At 40.8% G+C, this 22,122-nt stretch overlaps 2 protein-coding genes across 2 annotated transcripts; one reads left to right on the forward strand and one right to left on the reverse strand.

Annotated features, from left to right (window-relative positions):
• Nucleotides 1–4,025: 4,025 nt before the first annotated feature.
• Nucleotides 4,026–8,694, forward strand: LOC128484687 (uncharacterized). The gene is made up of 7 exons (XM_053461171.1): nt 4,026–4,148; nt 6,892–7,117; nt 7,276–7,335; nt 7,834–7,971; nt 8,100–8,246; nt 8,326–8,380; nt 8,515–8,694. The coding sequence occupies exons 2-7, from the start codon at nt 6,953–6,955 to the stop codon at nt 8,616–8,618; spliced, it is 669 nt and encodes a 222-aa protein (XP_053317146.1). The 5' UTR covers nt 4,026–4,148; nt 6,892–6,952; the 3' UTR covers nt 8,619–8,694.
• A 6,163-nt stretch (nt 8,695–14,857) lies between these two features.
• Nucleotides 14,858–18,664, reverse strand: RAB33B (RAB33B, member RAS oncogene family). Its single transcript, XM_053461158.1, has 3 exons — nt 18,429–18,664; nt 15,571–15,838; nt 14,858–15,405 (listed from the first exon to the last, which is right to left on the reverse strand). The coding sequence occupies exons 2-3, from the start codon at nt 15,820–15,822 to the stop codon at nt 14,971–14,973; spliced, it is 687 nt and encodes a 228-aa protein (XP_053317133.1). The 5' UTR covers nt 15,823–15,838; nt 18,429–18,664; the 3' UTR covers nt 14,858–14,970.
• Between the last annotated feature and the right edge of the window lie 3,458 nt (nt 18,665–22,122).

The raw sequence follows: 22,122 nt of genomic DNA on the forward strand, positions 1-22,122 counted from the left end.
ATGGCAAGGCACCGGCGTGACGTTGACGTGACCTTCCGGTGCTCCTTCATAGAAGCGCCGGCGGAAGTGCCGGCAGAAGCGAGGGTTGTCTGAGCGCATCGCACAGACGTTCATCAGCTGCCAGATGGAAGCCGATGAACGTCTGTGCAGACAACCTCCACCGCTATCCGACACTTCCGCCTGGGCTTCGGAGCACCGGAAGGTCATGTCAGGCCAGTGCTCCGTCATAGAACCCCTGGCAGCCCCCACTTGACACCAGGGAGTCTGGAGCACGGGGAACAAGTCTAGGGATGCATCGGTAAGTCGGGGGGGCATATCAGGGGGGCAGATAGGGGGTATAAGGCGTATCAGACGGGGGGCAGAGTGGCATATCGGCGAGGTATAAGGCATACCTGGGGGGCACAGTGGCACAGCAAGCCATGGAGCAGATGCGCATAACTGGGGGCAGGTTGGCAAATAAAAGGAAATAAAAACAAAAATGCATTTTTCTCAATCATTTTTATTAAATATGGAAAAATTGTATACATGAATATTTACTAATAAAACTATTTTTTTTATAGTCTTATATTCAGGCCTTTTGTTTTTATAAATTAATATAAAAATTTTGGGTGATCGTCTTATAATCGAGCAAATACAGTACTTTATTAGATAGCCAAGACTTCATTAACATTGCCATCAACCATCAGCTCAATTTGATGCTTGTGCAGGGAATGCCCAATGACTACCCAATAAGGTCCATCTCTTCAGATGTTTATTGGAACAGTTTTTTGTTTAGTACTATACTACATCACTGTACAAAACAGTATGTTGAATGCTGAAATAAAATTATCTTGACTTACGTTGGCTTTTCCCTTTAAAAAGTGTACTTGGCCATTGGCCACTGAAGGCAGCTGGCACAACAATCCAAAGATGAATCTAAGGGAAGACCAAGGAAGATTGTGCCATGTACCCAGACCTATAAAGAAGACTTTGTATTTATTTGCAGCTATGACTACAGGCACACAGCCAGCCATTCAGCAGTAATGGTCACTAAGCGAGACTGCAGCACAAGACTTTGGCCTTTACGGAGAAGGAGGCAAGGTGTTTATAGATCAATGTAGACCGTTTTCGCCTACCAATTATCATGTTTCTACATCGTTAAAATAATTCTGATTTAGTTAATACCATTGCATTGACCACTGTCGATAGTAACCAGGGGATTGGTGTGCAATATTGCTGGTATAGCTTCTGCCAAGGATGACAAGTTATTACCCCATTCAAACCAGAACTTATTCACCTATAATTTGAACATTCTCTACTGTGCGACCTGCATATATTTACACGTTATGCAAAATGTTTTTTCTTAGTTATTTACGCATCTTAAAATAGACCTGTCAAGAAAACGACAAAAGATGTCACTGTAGGCAGTAACTTTTCCCCTATGCATTGTGCTTGCCAGTTGGCTAGTCTCACCCCCATTTTCTCAATGCCAGCCTACAGAAAAGAATTCCAGCACATGGCTGCTGGGTGTGCTGTGCGTGCGCCCATCATTCTCTCTACCACTTCACAGAAGGTGGCAAAAGAAGGCAATGTGGATGAGTGTGCGTGTGGTTAGAGGTTTAGGTTCTTTGCAGAATATTTTCAACAAAGACACTAGTCTTTTCATTGGAAGGAATCCACTTATTCAGTAATTATATTACCCTTCTTCCCTAACCAAGATGAGTCTGCGGGCCACTCAAGTTCTTTCACATCAAACTCATCCAAACCATGTGTTTACAGACCTTGCTTTGTGCACTGGGGCACAGTCATGCTGGGATAAGAAAATGCCTTCCCCAAACTGTTCCCACAAAGTTGGAAGCATAGCTTTGTCCAAAATGTCTTGGTATGCTGAAGCCCTGACATCAACCCCATCAAACACCTTTGGGATGAACTGAAACAGAGATTGCGAGTCAGGCCTACTCGTCCATCAGTGCCTGACCTCACAAATGCTCTACTGGATGAACAGGCAACAATTCCCACATAAGTCATTTATCATGGTGCTCGGAGACCTACTGCACAAGTAGAAAAAATAAATCATATTTAAATCATATTTATCAGATAAGGTCTATAAACACCTGTCCGCGGAGGTTTCTCAAAGTTAGCCAAGGGAGCTGCAAGTTGGAGAGACATCTGCTGCCAGGGGTACTGCGTAGAATAGTGCGTTACTTTTAAACATGTTGGGAAGGTTCCTATAAGATGGACAACTGCTTGTTACAGGGAGGCCCTTCAATGCTTGGCTACCTGTCAGATGAGGCATCTACAGTGCCTTGCAAAAGTATTCACCCCTCCTGGTTTTCCTATTTTGTTGCAGTGCAATCTGGAATTTTTATTTGGATTTCATGTAAAGGATATACACAAAATAGTCCAAATTGGTGAAGTGAAATGAAGAAAAAAAAACTTTCAAATAAATAAATGAAAAAGTGGTGGGTGCATATGTATCCACCCCCTTTGCTATGAAGCCCCTTAATAAGATCTGATTCAACCAATGACCTTCAGAAGTCACGTAATTAGTTAAATAAAGTCCACCTGTGTGCAATCTAAGTGTCACATGATCTGAGTATATTTACAGAGTCCGCAACATCAGAGCAAGAGGCACCATGAAGACTATGAAGCTCTCTATACATGTGAGGGACACATTTGTGGAGAACTACAGATCAGGGCTGGGTTATAAAAAAAAATCCAAAACATCCCACAGAGGACCATTAAATCCAATATTAAGAAATGTAAAGAATATGGCACCACAACAAGCCTGCGAAGGATCAGGCAAGGAGGGCATTAATCAGAAAGGCAACAGAGACTAAAGATAACTCTGAGAAAGCCACAAAGCTCCACAGCAGAGATTGGTGTATCTGTCCATAGCACCACTTGAAGCCGTATGCTCCACAGAGTTAAGCTTTACGGAAGAGTGGCCAGAAAAAAACCAATTTCTTAAAGAAAAATAAGCAAACACGTTTGCTGTTCATCAAAAGGCATGTGGGAGACTCCCCAGACATATGGAAGAAGCTATTCTGGTCAGATGAGACTTAAATTTAACACTATGATGCAAACTCAACACCTCTTGTCACCCCAGGAACGCCATCCCCAAACATTGAAGCATGGTGGTGACAGCATCTTGTTATGGGGATGTTTTCCTTCTGCAGAGACTGGGGAACTGGTCAGGCTTGAAGGAGTGCTGGTTGGCACTAAATACAGAGACTGCTTGAGGGAAACCTGTTTTAGATTTGAGACTGCGATGGAGGTCCACCTTCCAGCAGGACAATGATCCTAAACATACTGGTAAAGCAACACTTGAGTGGTTTAAGAGAAAAACCTTAAATGTCTTGGAATTGCCTAGTCAAAGCCCAGACCCCAATCAAATGGAGAATCCATGGTATGACGTAAAGATGGCTGTACACCAGTGGAACCCATCCAAATTGAAGGAGCTGGAGCAGTTTTGCTTGAAGAATGTCCCAGTGACTTTGGTGGGTGGTGAATAGTTATACATGCTCAGGTTTTCGGGGGGGGGGTTGCCTTTTTTCTTTCACAATAAAAAATATTTTTTCATCTTCAAAGTGGTCGGCATGTTGTGTAAATCAAATGCTACAAATCCCAACAAATCCATTTAATTCCATTATTCCAACATAATAGGAAAATACCAAGGGGTGAATACATCTGTAAGGGACTATATAAGATGGAGACCCATCTGTTAGAAAGAGGTGTGTGTGTATATATATATATATATATATATATAACATGGTTACCCATCTGTTAGAAGAAGATGTATATATGAAATGGAGACCTATCTGTTAGAAGGAGGCTCTCTGGGTGCTGGATGCACAGCTATGGGAGGAGGTGTATATATATAACATGGTTGCCCACCTGTTAGGGGGGGTATATATAACATGGTTACCCACCTGTTGAGGGAGGTGTATATTTAAGATGGTTACGGCTCTCTGATGCTGGATATACACCTGTCGGGGGGAGGGGCTTGTGATACATACACACCTGTGTGTGGGGAGGAGATCTGAGTCAGGTCGGGAGGGCAGGTAGAGCAGTGAGGCAGCCGGCTGTGCGGGGAGAGAAAATCCTGTGATACCGCCTGCCTTTGTCTGCTGGGATCGCGTGTCTGGAGAAGAAGCCAGAGATCCCCGGTAAGGAGCGAACCGCAGACCGGTTCTTGCTTAGCTGTAGGTTTCTTATAATTGCGGGTACGGACTATTTGATCGCTTGGGGCAGATATGTTATTGTACAGCACGTGTACATTGTGAGGATACCCCGCCTGTGTGTTCTGCGTGGACCTGCGCTGTGATATAATGCGCTCTGAGAGCTCCTAGCGCTTTTGCTTTCTAATAATTACGCCATACGTTTTCACTTTATGGCACAGCCTACTCCCAGGACTGGGTACCGTAAATCGGTTATTATAAAGGGCCCCCTCCTGTTGAATTATGTCAATGGAAATGACCAAGAAGGGCAGTTTATTATGAGCTTTACCCTCTTGTCCGCCCGACGCGCCTTTGATTTGCCGAGGTTGTTTTTCTGGGGATGGACGTTAATGCGAGTCCCATATAGCTGCTTTGTGTGTAATCCCCTTTGCTATAAAAACAATTCAATAATAAAAATAAGCGGCAACCATAGTGTGCAGCTAACTGCCTGCCGGTGCTGCAAAGTGAGCTTCTACCAGCTCCCAGGTATTCACAAACTAATAGTAACATGTGTATCAATACGTCACACTATACATATATACCATACTGTATATAGTATAAAGGTGTGCTGGGATCCGACACTGTTATAGTATGGCTCTGGAGTAAGGATGCGCTCTGGAAAGCTGAGGCCTGGCTGTTTTATGTACAAGGCTTATTCGTCTTGCTTTCCAAAAATAAAAAAATATTTATTGTTAACAGGGCAGTTTTGTTGAATCTCACACTCTGTTCTTATATCTCTTGGGCTCAAACTAGTTTTCTAGTGTAGGATCTTTAGTTGCATGGGGCTATAGAATCACACAGAATGGCATGTGTTCTGTGCGTTTTATGTTCCACATCTGGAAATTAATTATCTGTTTAAGAAATGGACCATACCATTATGCTGGTGGCTGTTGGTACAAATTATTTATTTAATAAAGGTGGAATTTTATAATTTTGACAGTATACGCATGAATTTGGTACACACTTTCTAGATGTTATGAGGTAGATCATGCGAAAGAGAGATTAGCTGCCATGGATGGTTAAGGAGATTGCCCTGCTGCCTACTACTTAAACCAGTCAAACGCACTTGAGGTGCAGCTAGTGTCCAAATCGTCTTGGTATTTGTGTTTTAGCTGCTATGGACTCTGACAGTACTTGGATTTTCAAAAATGGTTTGGGGCTTGTTAATATATAAACATAAATATTAGATCTGTAGCATCCCTGTTGTGTGTACCCCTGTTATCACAGAAAATTTTATATATATATATATATATATATATATAATATGATATGTCTACATATGAGAGACAGTGAAGGGACGCCCCAGGCTTCTTCTGGAAGCCATTATAATATGGAGGCAGGATCACAAAACTGTTCGTTGACGGAACATATATTTGTGGATTGTACCAGTGTTTTGTTTTTGGTGAACTAGAACACAATCCTAGGGCTAGTTAATGGGTCCTTGGTGTACAGTATGTTTTATATATTATGACGCCCAACACACCTTCTCTTCCATGGTCCAAGGCTTCTGAGTATTTCTGGTTTTTAACTATAAAATGTGGTTTGTTTGTTTTTTTTTTTTGGATGCTGTGTATTGCCAGCCACATCAACAGATGGCAGTATGTATCCGCTTATGTTCTTTTGTTAGCTATGTCCTGTGTTCTTGTGTTAAATACTTTAGTTCTCAATTCAAGTGCAGATGTTTGGGGTTTTGCACTGCCACACATATATATGGGTTTTGTTAACTTGATATAAGTAGTTTTGAGATATATATATATATATATATATATATCTATATATATATATATATATATATATATATATATATATATATATATATATATATATATATATATATATATATATATATATATATATATATATATATATATCTATATCTCTCTCTGTCAACACTGTCGGCCAAACAGTTTTATTTGTATGCCCCCCTCCATGTAGCAAATGCTCATCATAAAATACCTGTTGCCAATTCATAGACAATGGGGGGGGACAAATCTGATATTGGATACTGTCTCAAGCGAGAAATATTAAAGTTCTTGGATGCCATTCCAGTTAATCTGCTTCAACAGGCATTGTCATGAAGTTTCCAGAAACTCTAGAGCCTGCTGATGTGTTGTGGTTTACACGAGTTACTCATGGACTGCTGTCTCACAAACTGGGAAGTAAACAATCTAGAAAGATTTTAACATTTCCTCTACTAATGTCATATTGGGGACTCTGTGTATATGCTATGCATATGGCCTTCTACTTTCAGATCTTCTATTACTGGATAATCCAAAGTAAGACATTCCCTACTAGTGCTCATATAGAGCTGTTATTTCCCATTTCGTATGGCTTGGTAGACTCGGCCAAGACTACATGCTGGTCCAAATGATGGAAATCATGGGATATACTAAAATGATTGTTCATACCCATGTATGTAAAATAAACAGAAAATTGCATATGTGGGGACTGTGGAGAACAACTGTGTTTGTAGCTAGTTTACTAGCTTTTGTGTTTATTTTTTGTTTTCTTGTTCCCTTGTTTCATGTGGACTCCCGAGCCTTTTACCACACATGAACTAGTTGAGTCTTGCTACATTAACAAAGTACTGCTGCTTGCATCCCTACTTTTTTGTTTTATTCTGATGCTATTGCATATTGTATGTTATATATTCATGGTACATGCTGATGTTACTACTTGCACCTATCTTTAGGTATCAGCCCTGTCACAGCAACAACAGAAACAACCTTTTAGTGTCAGACGGAACTACCCTAATGGATCGCTACCGCTACTTCATCTTTAACCAGCGAAGCATGGTGGTGCTAGGGATACTTCAGATTGCCTTTGCTGGGATCTCCATAGTATGTGGTTTCATGGATGGTGCCTTCAGGAAAGAATCTGTGTTGGGCAACAGTAGAGCCCCGCTGTGGGCTGGAGTGGTAAGGCTCTATTTTTGTCAATTTCCAATACTACATTCCAGATGTTTATCACATGGGTTCCTCCAGAGAATAAAGATGACTTGGTCAGAATGAGAAGAAAATACATAGAAATCCACAAAATCCTCGTTAGACTTCTGATTGTACTCTTTTTCTTCTAGATCATGGCTCTTCCTGGTGTACTGGCTCTCTTTTCCTCTCAAAAGAAAAACCCAGTTCTGGTAATACTCTTTTTAACTCCGTTTCGCTCATTAACAATCACAGCCTACAAATGAAGTCGCATAGTCTGCAGTACAAACTAACCCTTGTTGACTGCATCTACAATAATAGCCAGCTATATTGCCAGCTGAAATTCATGGGGTTTGTAGTTGGCCTTAATTACACACTAACTTTTTCTGTTGGCTTCAGCTCCCTTGATATACAGTCATGGGAAATGTAGACTGGGCATTATGCATTTATTTTAATTGGGGCCTGAAAGTATTCCTTTAAATACAAATTACATCGATGTTGCAAAACAGATAATGGTGAGAATTGAAGAAAAAAATTACATTAGCACATTCAGATACAGCACATGTTCTATAGCCTTCCTAAAATGATTATTTGCCATCAGATTAAAAGTGTTGGGTTGTTTCCGTACTGATGATTAGTAACCCAGTTAAAGTGACCTGTTGGTGCTATCGTGTCTAATCAGTAATTCAGTGTCCTCTCTTTGTGTTCAGGTGAATACTCTAATAGCTTCCTCTGTCTTCTCTTGTTTTACCACCATAATTATTATTGTATATGCCTGCCTAACACTTGGCTATGGAGAAGATGATGACGATGTGTTTTCTCACACACCTGTCCATGTTATTCACACGGTAAGTAATTGTAGATGTTTCCAGAATTATTTGGACCAATCTTTAATATTTTGCTTGAATAAAGCCAACATGGCTGTTAAGTAACTTTTTTTTTTTTAATTTTTTATTTATTTATTTTTTAATTTTAGAAGTTTATCCTTGGTCGACTAGTTAAAGGTGCAAACATAGCCATGTTGATTGCATCGTTCCTGAGCCTTTTTGTGGTCCTGTGCATTGCGTACATCGGCTGCCGGAGTTTACCGCATTGTATGTGTTATGACAATATAACTGGAATGGTGAGTACTTGTGAGATGTACTCATTTTAGAATGAACTATTAAAGTACCCGATCACCATATACTACTTTTTTGTGTTAGGAATGGTTGCATCCGGACCAACCTCAGACAGTTGAACTTGTCTGTACGTTCAGAGGTAAGTATAGCCTCCCCTGTTAACATTTTCCTGTAGGGGGTAGGTAGTTATTCCAGTCTATGACCTCCCCCTCCCTTGTCTCTGTGTGTCTCTCTGTGTTCGTTAAAGCCTTGTTTGGGGGATTTTGTCCTTAGGTGAAGAAGAGAGGATTTTTAACTCGCCGGTACCTTTTACTGACTGCAGCGCAGAGGCTGAAGATGATTTTTCCCGACCTCCCCCTTATATCAGGCTTTCATGAGAAGACAAATTATTTTTCCACCGAAAAAGGAAGATTTGACCTGAGGAAAGACTCTGATTTTACATTTTTAACAGCGCTCCAAACTCTGCCTTGACAGAAAGGCCTTCTGACTAGCACAAGCAAGGATTGTCTATAAAACTGAGGCTTCGCAAGCAAAGTCATCATCTGCTTCCCTACTGAACACATTTGCAAACCTATTTTGAAACCTTGGTCGCAAATGGAAATCTTCAAATATGAGACAAGAAATCTAAAGTCAATCTAGCAATTTGTTTTAAATGCAAATTTATATGTTCAAACATATTTTAAAGTCCTGTTTTTTTATGAGGAAAAGAAACTTTAACTTGTTGCAAACTGTTTTTTTCTATGTGCAATAGAACAAATATACCTCATTTATTCATTTAAAAATCAACACTTCTAATACTAAAAAATGTAATTTACACAGGTTTTCCCAATTAATGTACACATTCTTTAGTGTTTTATTCAAGAATGGGGTTCTAGAGAACTACAACTGTTCACTTAATGTATAAAGTTTTTAATAAAATATTTTGTGAATTATATTGTATGTCTGCAGCTATTTTATATAGATTAATGCTTTGACGTGAAAAGCAGATTGATTCGGCTATCGGGAGAGTGAGACGGCCATTTGAATGTCTGGAAATGTTTGCTTGTCTGTAAGAGCGAAGGGAAAAAGCCCAGTGAGGCAGATGGACAGATCTATAAGATTTGGCAGAAAGCGCCAAAGCAGACACAGAAGAGGGAGTTGTCCAGTCGGTAAAAAAGGGAAGAAAAAACTTTTAAGAAGCATAAATGGGGAGAGGAAGTAAAACAAGGCTTAGTTTGATTAAAAACAAAAGGAAGGCATGTAGAAGATGATAAAACCTGACCGCCTCAATGAATCTTTGTGTTTTGAGATGTGAATGAATGAACGGGACCTTGGTTAGGGAAAAGGACTTGAGTCATCTCGTACATGTGAGTTTATCAAGTAAGAGGTTCTACTTCCGCTTTTTAAGTTGGCCAAATTGATGTGGCCTGATGGGATGCACGCCAAGCTATTAAAAGAGCTTGGGGGTGTAATAGCAAAATCGTTTTGCTATTACACCTTAATGAATCATTGGTAAGGGGAGTCGTCCCAGAGGATTGGAAATCGGTGAATGTTTTGCCCGTTCGCAAAAAAGCAGTAGGTAGGAGTCCGGCAACTACAGGCCAGTAAGTCTTGCATTGGTAGTGGGGAAATTAATGGAAAGATCTGATTTGTTGAACATCTAAAGCCACACGGGATTCAGCATCTTTGTGCTTGGGAAAGTTAGGCATCTACCTGGCACACAAAAAAAAGCGCAATTTCAATTTCATATGGGGCATGAGGTACAAATATATAATATAAGGGGGCAGAGAAAGGATTTTCCTGGTAGAGAGGATAGAATTAAGGTGTTGTTTTTTTGGGGGGAGGGTGGGGTCTCCACCACCACAGGGCAATTGGGCACTCAAATATCACTGTATTATGCAGGGCTATGGTACCAGGGTACACTACCTGGTTTGTGAGTACTCTCACTTGCTGCCAAACATTTAATCGATTATCCCATTGTAAAAGTACAGTCATGGCCAAAAGCTCTGAGAATTACACATGTTCATTTTCACAAAGTCTGCTGCTTCAGTTTAGATGATGGCAAGCTGCATATACTCGAGCCTGTTAAGACGATCGATCAGATGAATTGTAATCAATTGCAAAGTCCCTCTTTGCCATGAAAATGAACTTAATTCCAAAAAATACCCCTACTACATTTCAGCCCTTCCCCAAAAGGACCAGCTGACATGTCAGTGATTCTCTCGTGTTGAGAGTGTTGTCGTGGACAAGGCTGGAGATCACCCTGTTCTGCTGATTAAGTTAGAATAACAGACTGGAAGCTTTAAATGGAGGGTGGTGCTTGAAATCATTGTTCTTTCTCTGTTCTTAAGAACATGGTTAACTTCAAGGAAACAAGTGCTGTCATCATTGCTTTGCACAAAAAGGGCACCACAGGCAAGGATATTGCTCCTAGTAAGATTGCACCTAAATCAACCATTTATCACCTCATCAAAGACTTCAAGGAGAGAGGTTCAATTGTTGTGAAGAATGCATCAGGGTGCCCAAGAAATTCCAGCAAGCTCCAGGACCATCTCCTAAAGTTGATTCAGTGGCGGGACCAGGGCTCCACCAGTACAGAGCTTGCTCAGGAATGTCAGCAGGCAGATGTGAGTGCATCTGCACACATAGTCAGCCGAAGACTTTTGGAGGATGGCCTGGTGTCAAGAAGGGCAGCAAAGAAGCAACTTCTCTCCAGATAAAAACATCAGGGACAGACAGTTATTCTTTGATGAATCCCCTTTCCGATTGTTTGGGGCATCTGGGAAAAAAGCTTATCCGGAGAAGACAAGGTGAGCGCTACCATCAGTGTCATGCCAACAGTGAAGCATCCCGAGACTATTCATGTGTGGGGTTGCTTCTCAGCCAAGGGAGTGGGCTCACTCAGCCATGAATAAAGAATGGTATCAACATCTTTCAAGAGCTACTTCTCCCAACCATCAGTTTAGTGACAAACAATGCCTTTTCCAGCATGATAGAGCACCTTGCCCTACGGCTCAGGTAACATAACATTGAAATTTGCGGCCCATGGCCAGTAAATCACCCAGACCTTAATCCCATTGAGAACTTGTGGTCAATCTTCAGGAGGTGGGTGGACAAGAAAACCCCACAAAATTGATTATGCGAGAATGGGCTGCAATCCGTCAGGATGTGGCCCAGATGTTAATTGACAGCATGCCAGGGCGGATTGCAAAGGTCTTGAAAAAGAAGGGTCAACACTGCAAATATTGACTCTGCATAAACGTAATGTAATTGTCAATAAAAGCCTTTGACACAAAATGCTTGTAATTATACTTCAGTATACCATAGTAACATCTGACAAAAATATCTAACACTGAAGCAGCAAACTTTGTGAAGACCAATACTTGTATCATTCTCAAAACTTTTGGCCACGACTGTATGCATATATAACTTTAAAAAGTCTGTTTACTATTCCTTTTTTTATATAAGGTATTATTTTGTGTGGTGTGCTAAAATTTGTTCATATTAAGAAACCTGTTTTTTCCTCTGGGACAGGAAATTATGGGTAAGTGACTCATGAGCAGAACTTTGGTTTCTTCTCTTTCTGCTATAAATATACATTACTGTATTCTTGCATAATTATCTTTAGTACTGATTATCTGCAATGAGGAATGATGTGGCCTTTGTACATATCTAAAAAGACTTTTGGGTAATATTTTACATTACTAATAATTGCTAGAGCGCCAGGATGTGCTGTTCAGTATGCTTATGGAATCAAAGTATACTCCAATTTAATTTTTTACTAACATTTTGCATCAAAATTGCACCCCGCCCTTGACAACCACCCGGCTTTACAGATTCTGCCTATCCCTACACAATTTCATTACTTTTTACGAACTAAAATGACACAGGATCCACACACTTGCTTGCTATTTAAATTTGGCTACTGTAAAAAAAAATGTCCTGCAAAACCTTGGGTGTCAGGAAATTGTTTGTCAAGCGCTGCGTTAGAATATTTAAAAGACATACATAGGAATACATTAAGGTATGTAAATCACGGGTTTATGTGTTTCCAAAGAGATCCCTTTTAATTAAAATATGCATTTGATTTATATAAAAAAAAAAAGTCGTGGTTTGAAGAAATGGCTGTTGCCGATGATTTCAGCGAGAGCTACCGTGCATATACCGGAAGAGCTTTCCTGCTGTCGATAGGCAGGGAGAGAAGGAAGACAGAAGTCTTATTTTCTAATCACGGCTAAGGATCGCCTGCACTGATTAGCTTGCGGAAAAACGCATCGGAGTCCGTGCTAAATGACTCCAATATTAGTTTTATAGGATACTAAGACTGGAATGATCCTTTAAATTGACACCTGATAATGAACAAAAAAACGTAAAAACAATGTTTTAGTCAATAATTTTTAGAGGGAACATTTATTGAAAACAGTAAGTTAATAGATTTCACAGTGCAGCAGTGCATCTGTTAAACAGTAAAAGTACAATGTAAAAACACAGACAAACAAAACATTGAAAAGCTTACATGAACATTCATCTACAAAACAATGTATGGGTAAAAAAAGGTCGACAATATACCCAAGACGGTGTAACAATTTCCAAACTACTGGCATGTTTTGGAGTGAGGACAGAACTCAAAGAACAAAAAAAAAAAAAAACTCCCTTTAGTGTAGCATTATTAAATATATATTAACATTTTATTAAAACCATCTATATACTGTGCTTAGTGGGAATACGTATGCAAAGATCTTGCCACTAATAAATGGATTTGTTCTATGGATATGTACAGTTCTAATATTGGTTATCTTAGCTTTTTATACCGTTACTTCAAGGAGCTGGAAAATGTGCGATTTGGGAAGAATCCAGAAAAAAAGTTATTTGCGCTTTATTTTAGAATGTATAAACGAGGTGTTTGTTACCAACTATTATTATGCTTGTAATGTCCTATCTGTGCAAACACTGCATTTCAAGTACGAGTAGACACAAAACAGTAGGGTTATATCCTTGTTACAGAATGATAAATATTCCCTTTAAATGAGAATGCCGCAAGGATCTGAAATATCTATAAACTACTATGTAAAATTAAAGGGGAGTTTTTATTATAAACATGAACGGTTAATAACTCATTAGATATTTCAGTAGGACAATAACGAAAACCGAATTGAGAATGTTTTGTCTGCGCCTTCTAGATTCCAGAAATGTGTTACAGGCCTTTTTTTTTTTTTAATATCCATTAAGGATGAAGATAAGGGGCACCTAACTGTTATACACAATAAAACCTTGAAGATAAAATTAAATGGGCCTTTACGCTACTACAAATTACAGACCTAGCATTGGCAGATCCTTTGGGGGGGTCCTCTTGGAAATAAAAATTTAGTAATGTTTAAAACCCTGACCTATCTTGGCAGCTACCTTGCATATGTGTACAGGGTCAAGTGACCATATGCAAGTTACTATAACCAGCGATTAGGCTCTGGATCCACCTATAAGCCCAGGTGTTTGCTATTTAGTAAAAATGTTTTTTCCAATCCCTTTTATAGGTAGAGTTCTGTTAAATTCCCAACAAAGCGTCAAATGTAAACTACTCATTATAGGGACCGCTCATTTAAATCACATTACAATATACAGTGTCCTTTATAACACTCTAGTTCCACAAGACCGTTAAGCACAAATTGGGCTACGAAAGAAAATAAAAAAATGGACATAAGGAGGTCAATTTTCAGCTGCGCTGCTTTGGCTTTATCCATAACTGTGCTTTAAATATAGCAGCCAACCAGCGCATTCCAGATAGTACGTTTTGAACTTGATGGCTTAGCGGAAACTCTCATTACTGGTGTTATCCAACATATTGTCTACGTAGACATCACATACTGACGAGATGCAGCAAAAAGATGGGAGAATGAGAAGTAGCAGCATCATTTTAAGAGCAGAAACCAAATGTCTATATTTTCAAATTCCCTTTAGCGGTAAAAAGTGGTGACACGGCAAGAGACCAGATGTAGAATAGCAGAAGCCTTCATAAACATAAGTAAAGTTTGGGAGAGCCTAGAATGCCCAGAAGGACCATATTTTAAAACGCAAGCACGGCTGGATTTCCGATTTCACCAAGATGGTGCCATATTGCTGAATAACCATGGAACATTCTAAAATTCACTTTTTGTTAAATAAAACATTGAAGTTGTATGATCTAAGCAGAAGTCTTTGAAATAACTGGAACCACGAGTTTTAGATGCATTTGCCTTCATTTGTTCCTGTATCCTAGAATATCTTGGCTGATCTGGAATTTTTCCATGACAATATAATTCCCAAAAAATCTTCATGCAGTTAACTATAATTATTGTTAATTTGACTTAAGACACACAGATCATTCAGATGCAAGAAAGTCCTTTTTCTGCCAGGAGACTGGAGTCCGTCTTCATCAATTCTCCAAATGCAAAACGGCACAGGCCAGTTAGTACCACAATGATAGAAAGCAATTAGAAAACCCAGTAATTAGGATGTGTTTGCTATTAAAAACTTTTCAGAGGAAAGACCACAATCTCAGGATAAGGCATTGGAGACCTCAAACGGCCGAATTATCCAATGTGTGCTGAACACACATCCAAGAGCATACAGATGTCCTCAAATAAGGAGCTTTCAGAAAACGAAAAAAAACATCTATGCATCTTCTTACAGTGTCCTCTATTAAAAAGGTTCATGGTATGAATGACACTTACATCCAAGCCGAAGTCATGAACTGGCTCAGTCAGTAAAACAAACCTAGCACCAACAGGGAAAAGTGGTCTTTGCTCCAGAATTCAGCTGCACTGTACTTTCTGGAGGCTGGCTCAAAATAAGCGGCTTGTGGCTCTTGAGCTTGTGGGCTAATGTCATAAAAATGGCCTCCACGTGGTCCGTTGTATTTTTAGCAGAGGTTTCAAACATAGGCATGCTATGAGCATCAGCAAATTTCTGGGCCAAGTCTGTGGGTACCTGGATGGAGTCCCTCAGGTCACACTTGTTGCCAACTAAGATACGGGGCACATCATTTGAAAGCAGGTGCTGCTTGCATTCCTCTATCCAGGCTGGTAGGCTCTGGAAGCTAGCCATGTTAGTGATGTCATACACAAAGACCACCGCATGCACATTTCTGTAGTAGTGTTGCACCATGCTTTTACGAAAGCGTTCCTGTCCCGCAGTATCCCAAAGCTGAATCTGGAAACCAGAAAAAAAACAAACAAAAAAAAAAAGACAGAAAGGTACATTTTAGCCCTCTTTGACGCATGCTAACAAATACTTTTCTTAATGTACATCTTTATCACTGTTGCAATAAAAGACACGCACCCTTCAGCAGTATGCCTTATTATTCCACATTCTTACCTTGATTCTTTCTCCATCTATTTCCACACTTCTCTCTCTAAAATCCACACCTATCGTAGCCTCAGTCCTGTCGGGGAAGCAGCTCGTACAGAACCGGTAGGTCAGGCAAGTCTTTCCTACATTTGAGTCACCGATCACAATTATTTTGAAGATCCTTGCGCGGCTGACACCAAAAGAGCATGTGCTCCCGATGCTTGCTTCCAGCGAGGATTCCAGTCCTACTTCGTCTCTACTGGGGCCTGTCGACATCATGTCCACCACCTTTGACCTTAAAACATATATAAAACATAATTATTCTGTTTCACAAGCATTTAACGAAGATGCTGACAGAACAAAATACTGTTTCACATGATTAATAATTTAAAACATGTTTGAGATTTGAAGCCAGTGCTCTGCTCACACATACAGAACGTCAGGCTGCTTGTCCTTCCAAGCCTAACAGGCAATACATTTCTACATGGATTCAAAAATATCATGTTGATGGTAAGTGAAAACCCAGAAGTGGCAGGTGAAATTTCTAAGCGGGCTAGACATGGCATCTGATCGGTTGTATTGTTTGTTGACCTCTTCTAAAATCTGTAGCACATAGCAGGAGAAGACAGTGGACTATCTGGCCAGATCAGTGACATCTTTGGGAAGATATATTTTTATGGAGCCATTTAGGGGAAGTTATCAGATATTTTAAAGAAAAACACTATCAAGCCTATTTAAGACTTGGGGCATCAAAGGAAAAATATTTATTGACCAGAGGTAAGGAACAGTAAATAAGTTTTTCTTACAGATGCTCAATTAGGTAATTTTGGAGCTTTAATAGTTACACCGTTTCCTCTATTCCAATGTATACTCCCTTGGGCCAACATGACCTCCAACCAAACAGCCCATGACACTGATACCAGGATACCAAGCTCTTACCGACATTCACAAAGTTACTTAAAAAAATAAATAGAATTTCTATTATCGGCATTAGTCAGACTCATACATTCTGCATCAGTTGATGTCACACCACGTCAACTGAACCAACTGTGTTTGCCAACCTAAAGTACCTCATCCAACACTCCGCATCTTTATTGTCATCAGGTCATATACACCAATATAATACTGTTTTCACTTTTTATTTTTTAATGTTCTGTGCCTGTGGTGCATTAAGTCTGAGTTCGTATCAGATTACATGGAATCATTTAATTGGAGTCAATTACTGTGCCATGAGCTCTGAGCTCATCATGTAGTTAATGGCATGGTCTTCAACGCTCACCAAGAAGTTTTCATAGATCGAGTGTTTTGCTGACTGATCTGATGTCTGTAAGCCTACATTTTCATTGAAAGAGAAACAAAGTAAATTAAACACTGCAACAATATTCACCTGTAACACAAAATTGATTTGGGGAGTTACAAGGAAAAAGTGCAGGCGATGACAGCCGCTATCGCTTCAGCCGATGTAGCAAAAACAAAATATTACACGAGAAAGTCCGTAAATGTCTATTATTAGGGGGACATATTCTTTGTGCCAAGTACACAAGGAAAATGCTTGGCAGCAAACTGCGTTCCGTACCAGACATTTAGGAATTCCACTGTAAGTTTGTAATTATGGAAATGAATTATTTATTGTGCTTCCTACGGGGATTCCACCCAGATATAAATTATACATGTTACTGTACGGCACTTTCATGTCCATCCCCAAAGCATCAGATCCGGCTATAGCGGGTGATGTATTGCAGAGTCCTACGTTTCATTTCTACATTAAAAATCACACAAGGTGTTGCTCCTATCATTCCATGGGATTGGGACGGGAGGCGATAGGGACGGGAGGCGATAGGGACGTGAATTTCCTGCACAGGGATCACCGGCCCAATGGCAGAACCCGCAGCTCTTGCCCGGCATCCCAAGGCCAGTAACAAAAGACTTTACCCAGTCACTAAAACCGCACTTTTAGGGGGTATTATTTACCATTCTGTCATTACGTACTGCAGTCATTAAAGAGAACGTCTAATGTTCCGTACAGCACCACCTATGAAGACCGTGCGTTAAAGTACTTTATTGCGTATTCCTTCTCCTCTGTCCATTGGCACAATCAGCGGCTGCAAAGATCGTCCTCACTTTCTGCAGGGGAGGTAGTGTCTTGTTAGACCCCCTAAAACCCTCACTACAGCCAGCGAGTATCACGCATGTGCACAGCGGCAAACCGGGGTATGTTTTATCCCCCATGAGCAGGCATTGGGGAATTAATGCAAGCGCATAGGGAATTGCTCCACGCATATTCACGGAAAAGAGCCAGTCAGCTAGTATATGTATTAAAGTCCATCCCTTTAAGCATTTCAATACATCTATATAGAGATTCTTACAAACATACTGCGTTATACTTCCAGTTTATGAATGTGAAGGAGGGGACAGTAATACAGCATCTCAAAATATTTAGCTTCTAAATAGACTGCATAAAAGGAGCCTGGAAAAGGATACAGTCAGGATGTAAATGCTGTTTAAAGGCATACACACCCTGGTGACTAGATGTGGAACTGTAAGTAACATCCAGAAATGGCTTGTGGCAGTAGCCCAGGAGGCTATTGTCCCCCTGAGACTACCAGCTCGCCACTGCACATGTTAACGCACATATATTGTAAAGGACTGTATATAATTCTATACATATACACTGATATGTGTAGGCGTTCCGTTCATATTTGCTGTGTAATGCTTGGGTTAGCAGATGTAATGGAGGGAGTCGGGAGGGGGGGTTCGATGCTCCGCATCACTGCCGCTCCCAGACGGCAAAGGCACGAAAAGCCGAACGCGCCACGTCGCAAACCCAAACCCCACCGACCTCGGTCACCGCTACCGGAGAGCGCCCGGGCACGCTGATTACTCACCAAGCAAGCGCCTTGCTGTGTTCCGGAACAGCAGGAAGACCAGAGGCGCCCCAGAGCAAGCAGTGCAAACGGCAAGCAAATAAATAACCACGGGAACGGAATAATATCTGCCGTGCGGATAAAACTTCAGGCCCTCACTTCTCTGCCCCAGCCAGACACCGCCGCGACCACCTCTGACAGCGACCCTCTGGCTGATGAGGCATTCTGCTTGCCCGTCCTGCCCCGGCTCTGCGAGAGGGCGGTGCCTCCCGTCTACTCCTCCCACCACCCGGGTGGGGGAGCGCTGCGGCGGACATATTTGAGACTGGCGCTAAATGCGGCGTACAAAATAGAGAAAATCGTCCCAACATCGTGAAAAATAAACGACGGGGCGCAGGAATATTTGTAGAGCTGCTATATTTGTTTTCCCTAATCAAAGATGGCGGAGCGCGCATACATTCATCCCGCAGGTGGATATTTTATTCATTAAATTAGCCGCGCCCAGTGCGTAAAGTTTCACGAATGTCACATAGGCCGGGGCAGGGGGCTTGGGTTTTCACTAGGGCCTCAAGGGGTCACTTAAATGTTCTGCTGTTTTATTGGCCATGAGGGAGGCCTAGACTGCTGTTTTAGGATTTGTAGGCAGTGAGAGGGGTGTTGTCTTTTTGTGTAGTTGTGTCACTTACTGTTGTCTGCTTAGCTGGTGAAGTAGTGTGTTGGAAAGCTTTCCTTAAGTTACGAGTGTCTTTGCTTCATGGCCCCCCATGGCCACAGGACACTATTTGTTTAGTCTTAAACAACTCTTTAGTAGCGCTTTTCCTATCCAGGCTATGGACCAAATGCAAAGGTGACATCAACTGATGACATCAGACTTCCCTTACATCAAGCCGCATATTGCTGAAAATAAAGCCATGGATGGCAATACGTGGCCACCTTATTTACTCGCAGTGTTGTGTGCATAGAGGGGAAGCACGTGACCAGGGGTCTAACTAGAAACCACAGGGCCCTGGTGTGAAAATTGCCCCCAACTTTTAGTAAAGAAATATATCCCACTTCCACTGGTATTCATATCAAAATAAAAACTGTGCGGCAGGAGCCTTATCCAATGGGTTTCCGATAGGGTTGAGGTCAGGGCTCTTTGTGGGTCGGTCAAGTTCTTCTACACCAGATTCATCCAACCATGTCTTTACAGACCTTGCTTTGTGCACTGGGGCACAGTCACGGTGAAATAGAAAAGGGCCTTCCCCAAACTGTTCCCTCAAAATTTTTTCAAAAATTAAGAGGTGTGTCCCAATGCTTTTGTGCACAAAGCAAGGTCCATAAAGCCATGGTGGGATGAGTATGGTGTGGAAGAACTTGACTGGCCACACAGAGGCCTGACCTCAACCATCGAACACCTTTGGGATGAGCTGGAACAGAGATTGCAAGCCAGGCCTTCCCGTCAACATCAGTGCCCAAACTCACAAATGCTCTACTGGATATTGGTGTAATGGTCAGGTGTCCCAATACTTTTGTTCATATAGTGCACTTACTCATACTAACACACACACACACTCATTCTAACAGACACTCCCTCTCACACCACTTATAAATACACATTCATTCACAAACGCATACACATTCATGATAACACACACTCCATCTCACACCATTCACATATATATATATGCCCACACATACACATCTATGCTAACTTATACATAGACATTCATTCTCATGTACATGCAGTATATAATCCTCCACAATTGCCTGATACTGCTGATATTTACAAGTTCTAAGGGAAAAAGCGATCTAGTTTCTGGCCTATGTTGAAGGATCCTGATTTAGGCTATAATCCATGTGGAATGCATAAGAGGGGCAAGGAGATGCTATGGACCTAGGAAGCATTCCGTTGTGAAGCCCAGCAGAATCTTCAGGCCTTTGATTAATTCCAGAAGAGACATACCAAACCTGTGATGGCCACACAGGTAAATGAGAACTAAATCCTGTACCCAGTGCTTTCGTGCTTTTTGAATGGCCTTGAGAGCAGGAAATGTGTAAGGTCCCATCTTCCACGCGTCTTAGGACCAAGTCCTGCATTTGTCATAATGGAGATGCTGCTGGTAGGCTTCAGAATTGAACAAGAAGGCGGAATAGTCATATGGGTCCATGCTTCCATTTGGTTGAGGAAACCAGATTTTCCCTGGATAATTAGCAACACCCCTTCCTAAAATGCTGCATCTTCTGAGCTGCAGTGAATTGATACCTCTAATATCTGACTTTCTTGCCAGTTGTACCTGCGTGAAGCAGCCAATTGCTAGCAGGAAGTGCTCCCGATGAAAGCAATACAAATACTTTCTGTGCATGTAAATGATGGGGTCTTGTTAGTCCCCTGGAAATCTAACACAAGACAGTGCTTGGTGAGGATGGCATTTGTTGTTATAGCTTTTGGGCATATTACATTTTGCAGACTCTCCTTGCAGTCCCAGATAACTTCCATGCTCTCTATAACAGTGGCAGTGATGATAACTTATTTTGGAGATTCATTGGATTTACATAAAATGGAACATCTCATATTTGTTCAAAAAGTGACCACCACTAAATCGCACACAGAGCTAATAATGCAACTGAAATTCCATCAGATACGTAACTCTACAATGATTGATTAGACCATAGATGACTCCAGTGACCCTCAACAATGACCATAAACAAAGAGAAAAAAAATCCCTTTACTTAGTTTGGCAGTTTGAGTACAGTAAGCGCAAAGCTCTGGCCGAGGAAACAGGTGTAAAATAAATGCAGAACCAATAACATAGTTACAATGTTCATAAAGTTGAAGTCCATAAGTTGAAGTTCATAAGTCCATCAAGTTCAACCCTTCTACCTAACCTTCCTATTCTTGATCCAAAAGAAGGCACCCTCCCCCTCCCTAAATAAATTACTTCAAATTCTGCCATCAGGAGAAAAAATTCCTTCTTGAGGCAATCGGATTTCTCCTTGGATCAAGAAGCTCTAAAATATTAATGTTATTCTATTTATATCCCTGTATGTCATGCCTTTTTAAGAAAATATACAGACCCCTTTTGAAGGCATCTAATGTATTTGATAACACCACCTGCCTTGGCAGTGAATTCCATACCTTTATTGTCCTCACTGTAAAGAATCCCTTCCTTTGTCGTCTATGAAACCTGCGCTCTTCCAGTCTCAGAGGGTGACCTCTTGTTCTTTGTACATTTCTGTTAATGAACAGGTCACTGAAGAGCTCCTTATATTGGCCCTGCATATATTTATATGTTATCATATCCCCTCTGAGATGCCGTTTTTCAAGTGTATATAAACTTTTTTAGTCTCTCTTCATAACTAGTATCTCCCAATCCCCTTATTAATTTCGTAGCCCTCCTTTAACTTTTTCTTATTCCATAATGTCCTTTTTAACATTACAGCCATATTAAGAGGAACTTGATAACATTGTGGTGTCTAGCCTAGAATCACGCCTTCAGATGACAGTTTAGTGCACAGCTGAGTAAAAATGAAAAGGCTTTATAGGAACTGTCATCTTAGTCAATGTATTTATAGACGTCATCTATAAGCCAGCAGTGGTAGAAGCAATCCACCAATCTCTACGTTGCAGTAAAAAAAAATGAAAAATGACTTGGTAATACTATAGTAACAGTGGATAAAAGGATAGATACATAAGCAAGACTGTTCAACTTTTTTATCAGTAATAATCCCAAAA

Source organism: Spea bombifrons, chromosome 1 (genome assembly GCF_027358695.1).
Source record: "Spea bombifrons isolate aSpeBom1 chromosome 1, aSpeBom1.2.pri, whole genome shotgun sequence".
NCBI classification, from domain to species: domain Eukaryota; kingdom Metazoa; phylum Chordata; class Amphibia; order Anura; family Pelobatidae; genus Spea; species Spea bombifrons.

What these genes read in the sequence shown, in the direction of transcription:
- RAB33B (XM_053461158.1), bottom strand. Translation starts at nt 15,822, where the DNA reads ATGATGTCGACAGGCCCCAGTAGAGACGAAGTAGGACTGGAATCCTCG. An exon ending in TAGATGGAGAAAGAATCAAG is followed by an intron (nt 15,406 to 15,570) that starts GTAAGAATGTGG and finishes TCTGGTTTCCAG; the next exon opens with ATTCAGCTTTGGGATACTGC.
- LOC128484687 (XM_053461171.1), top strand. Translation starts at nt 6,953, where the DNA reads ATGGATCGCTACCGCTACTTCATCTTTAACCAGCGAAGCATGGTGGTG. An exon ending in AAAAGAAAAACCCAGTTCTG is followed by an intron (nt 7,336 to 7,833) that starts GTAATACTCTTT and finishes CTTTGTGTTCAG; the next exon opens with GTGAATACTCTAATAGCTTC. An exon ending in ACTTGTCTGTACGTTCAGAG is followed by an intron (nt 8,381 to 8,514) that starts GTAAGTATAGCC and finishes TTTTGTCCTTAG; the next exon opens with GTGAAGAAGAGAGGATTTTT.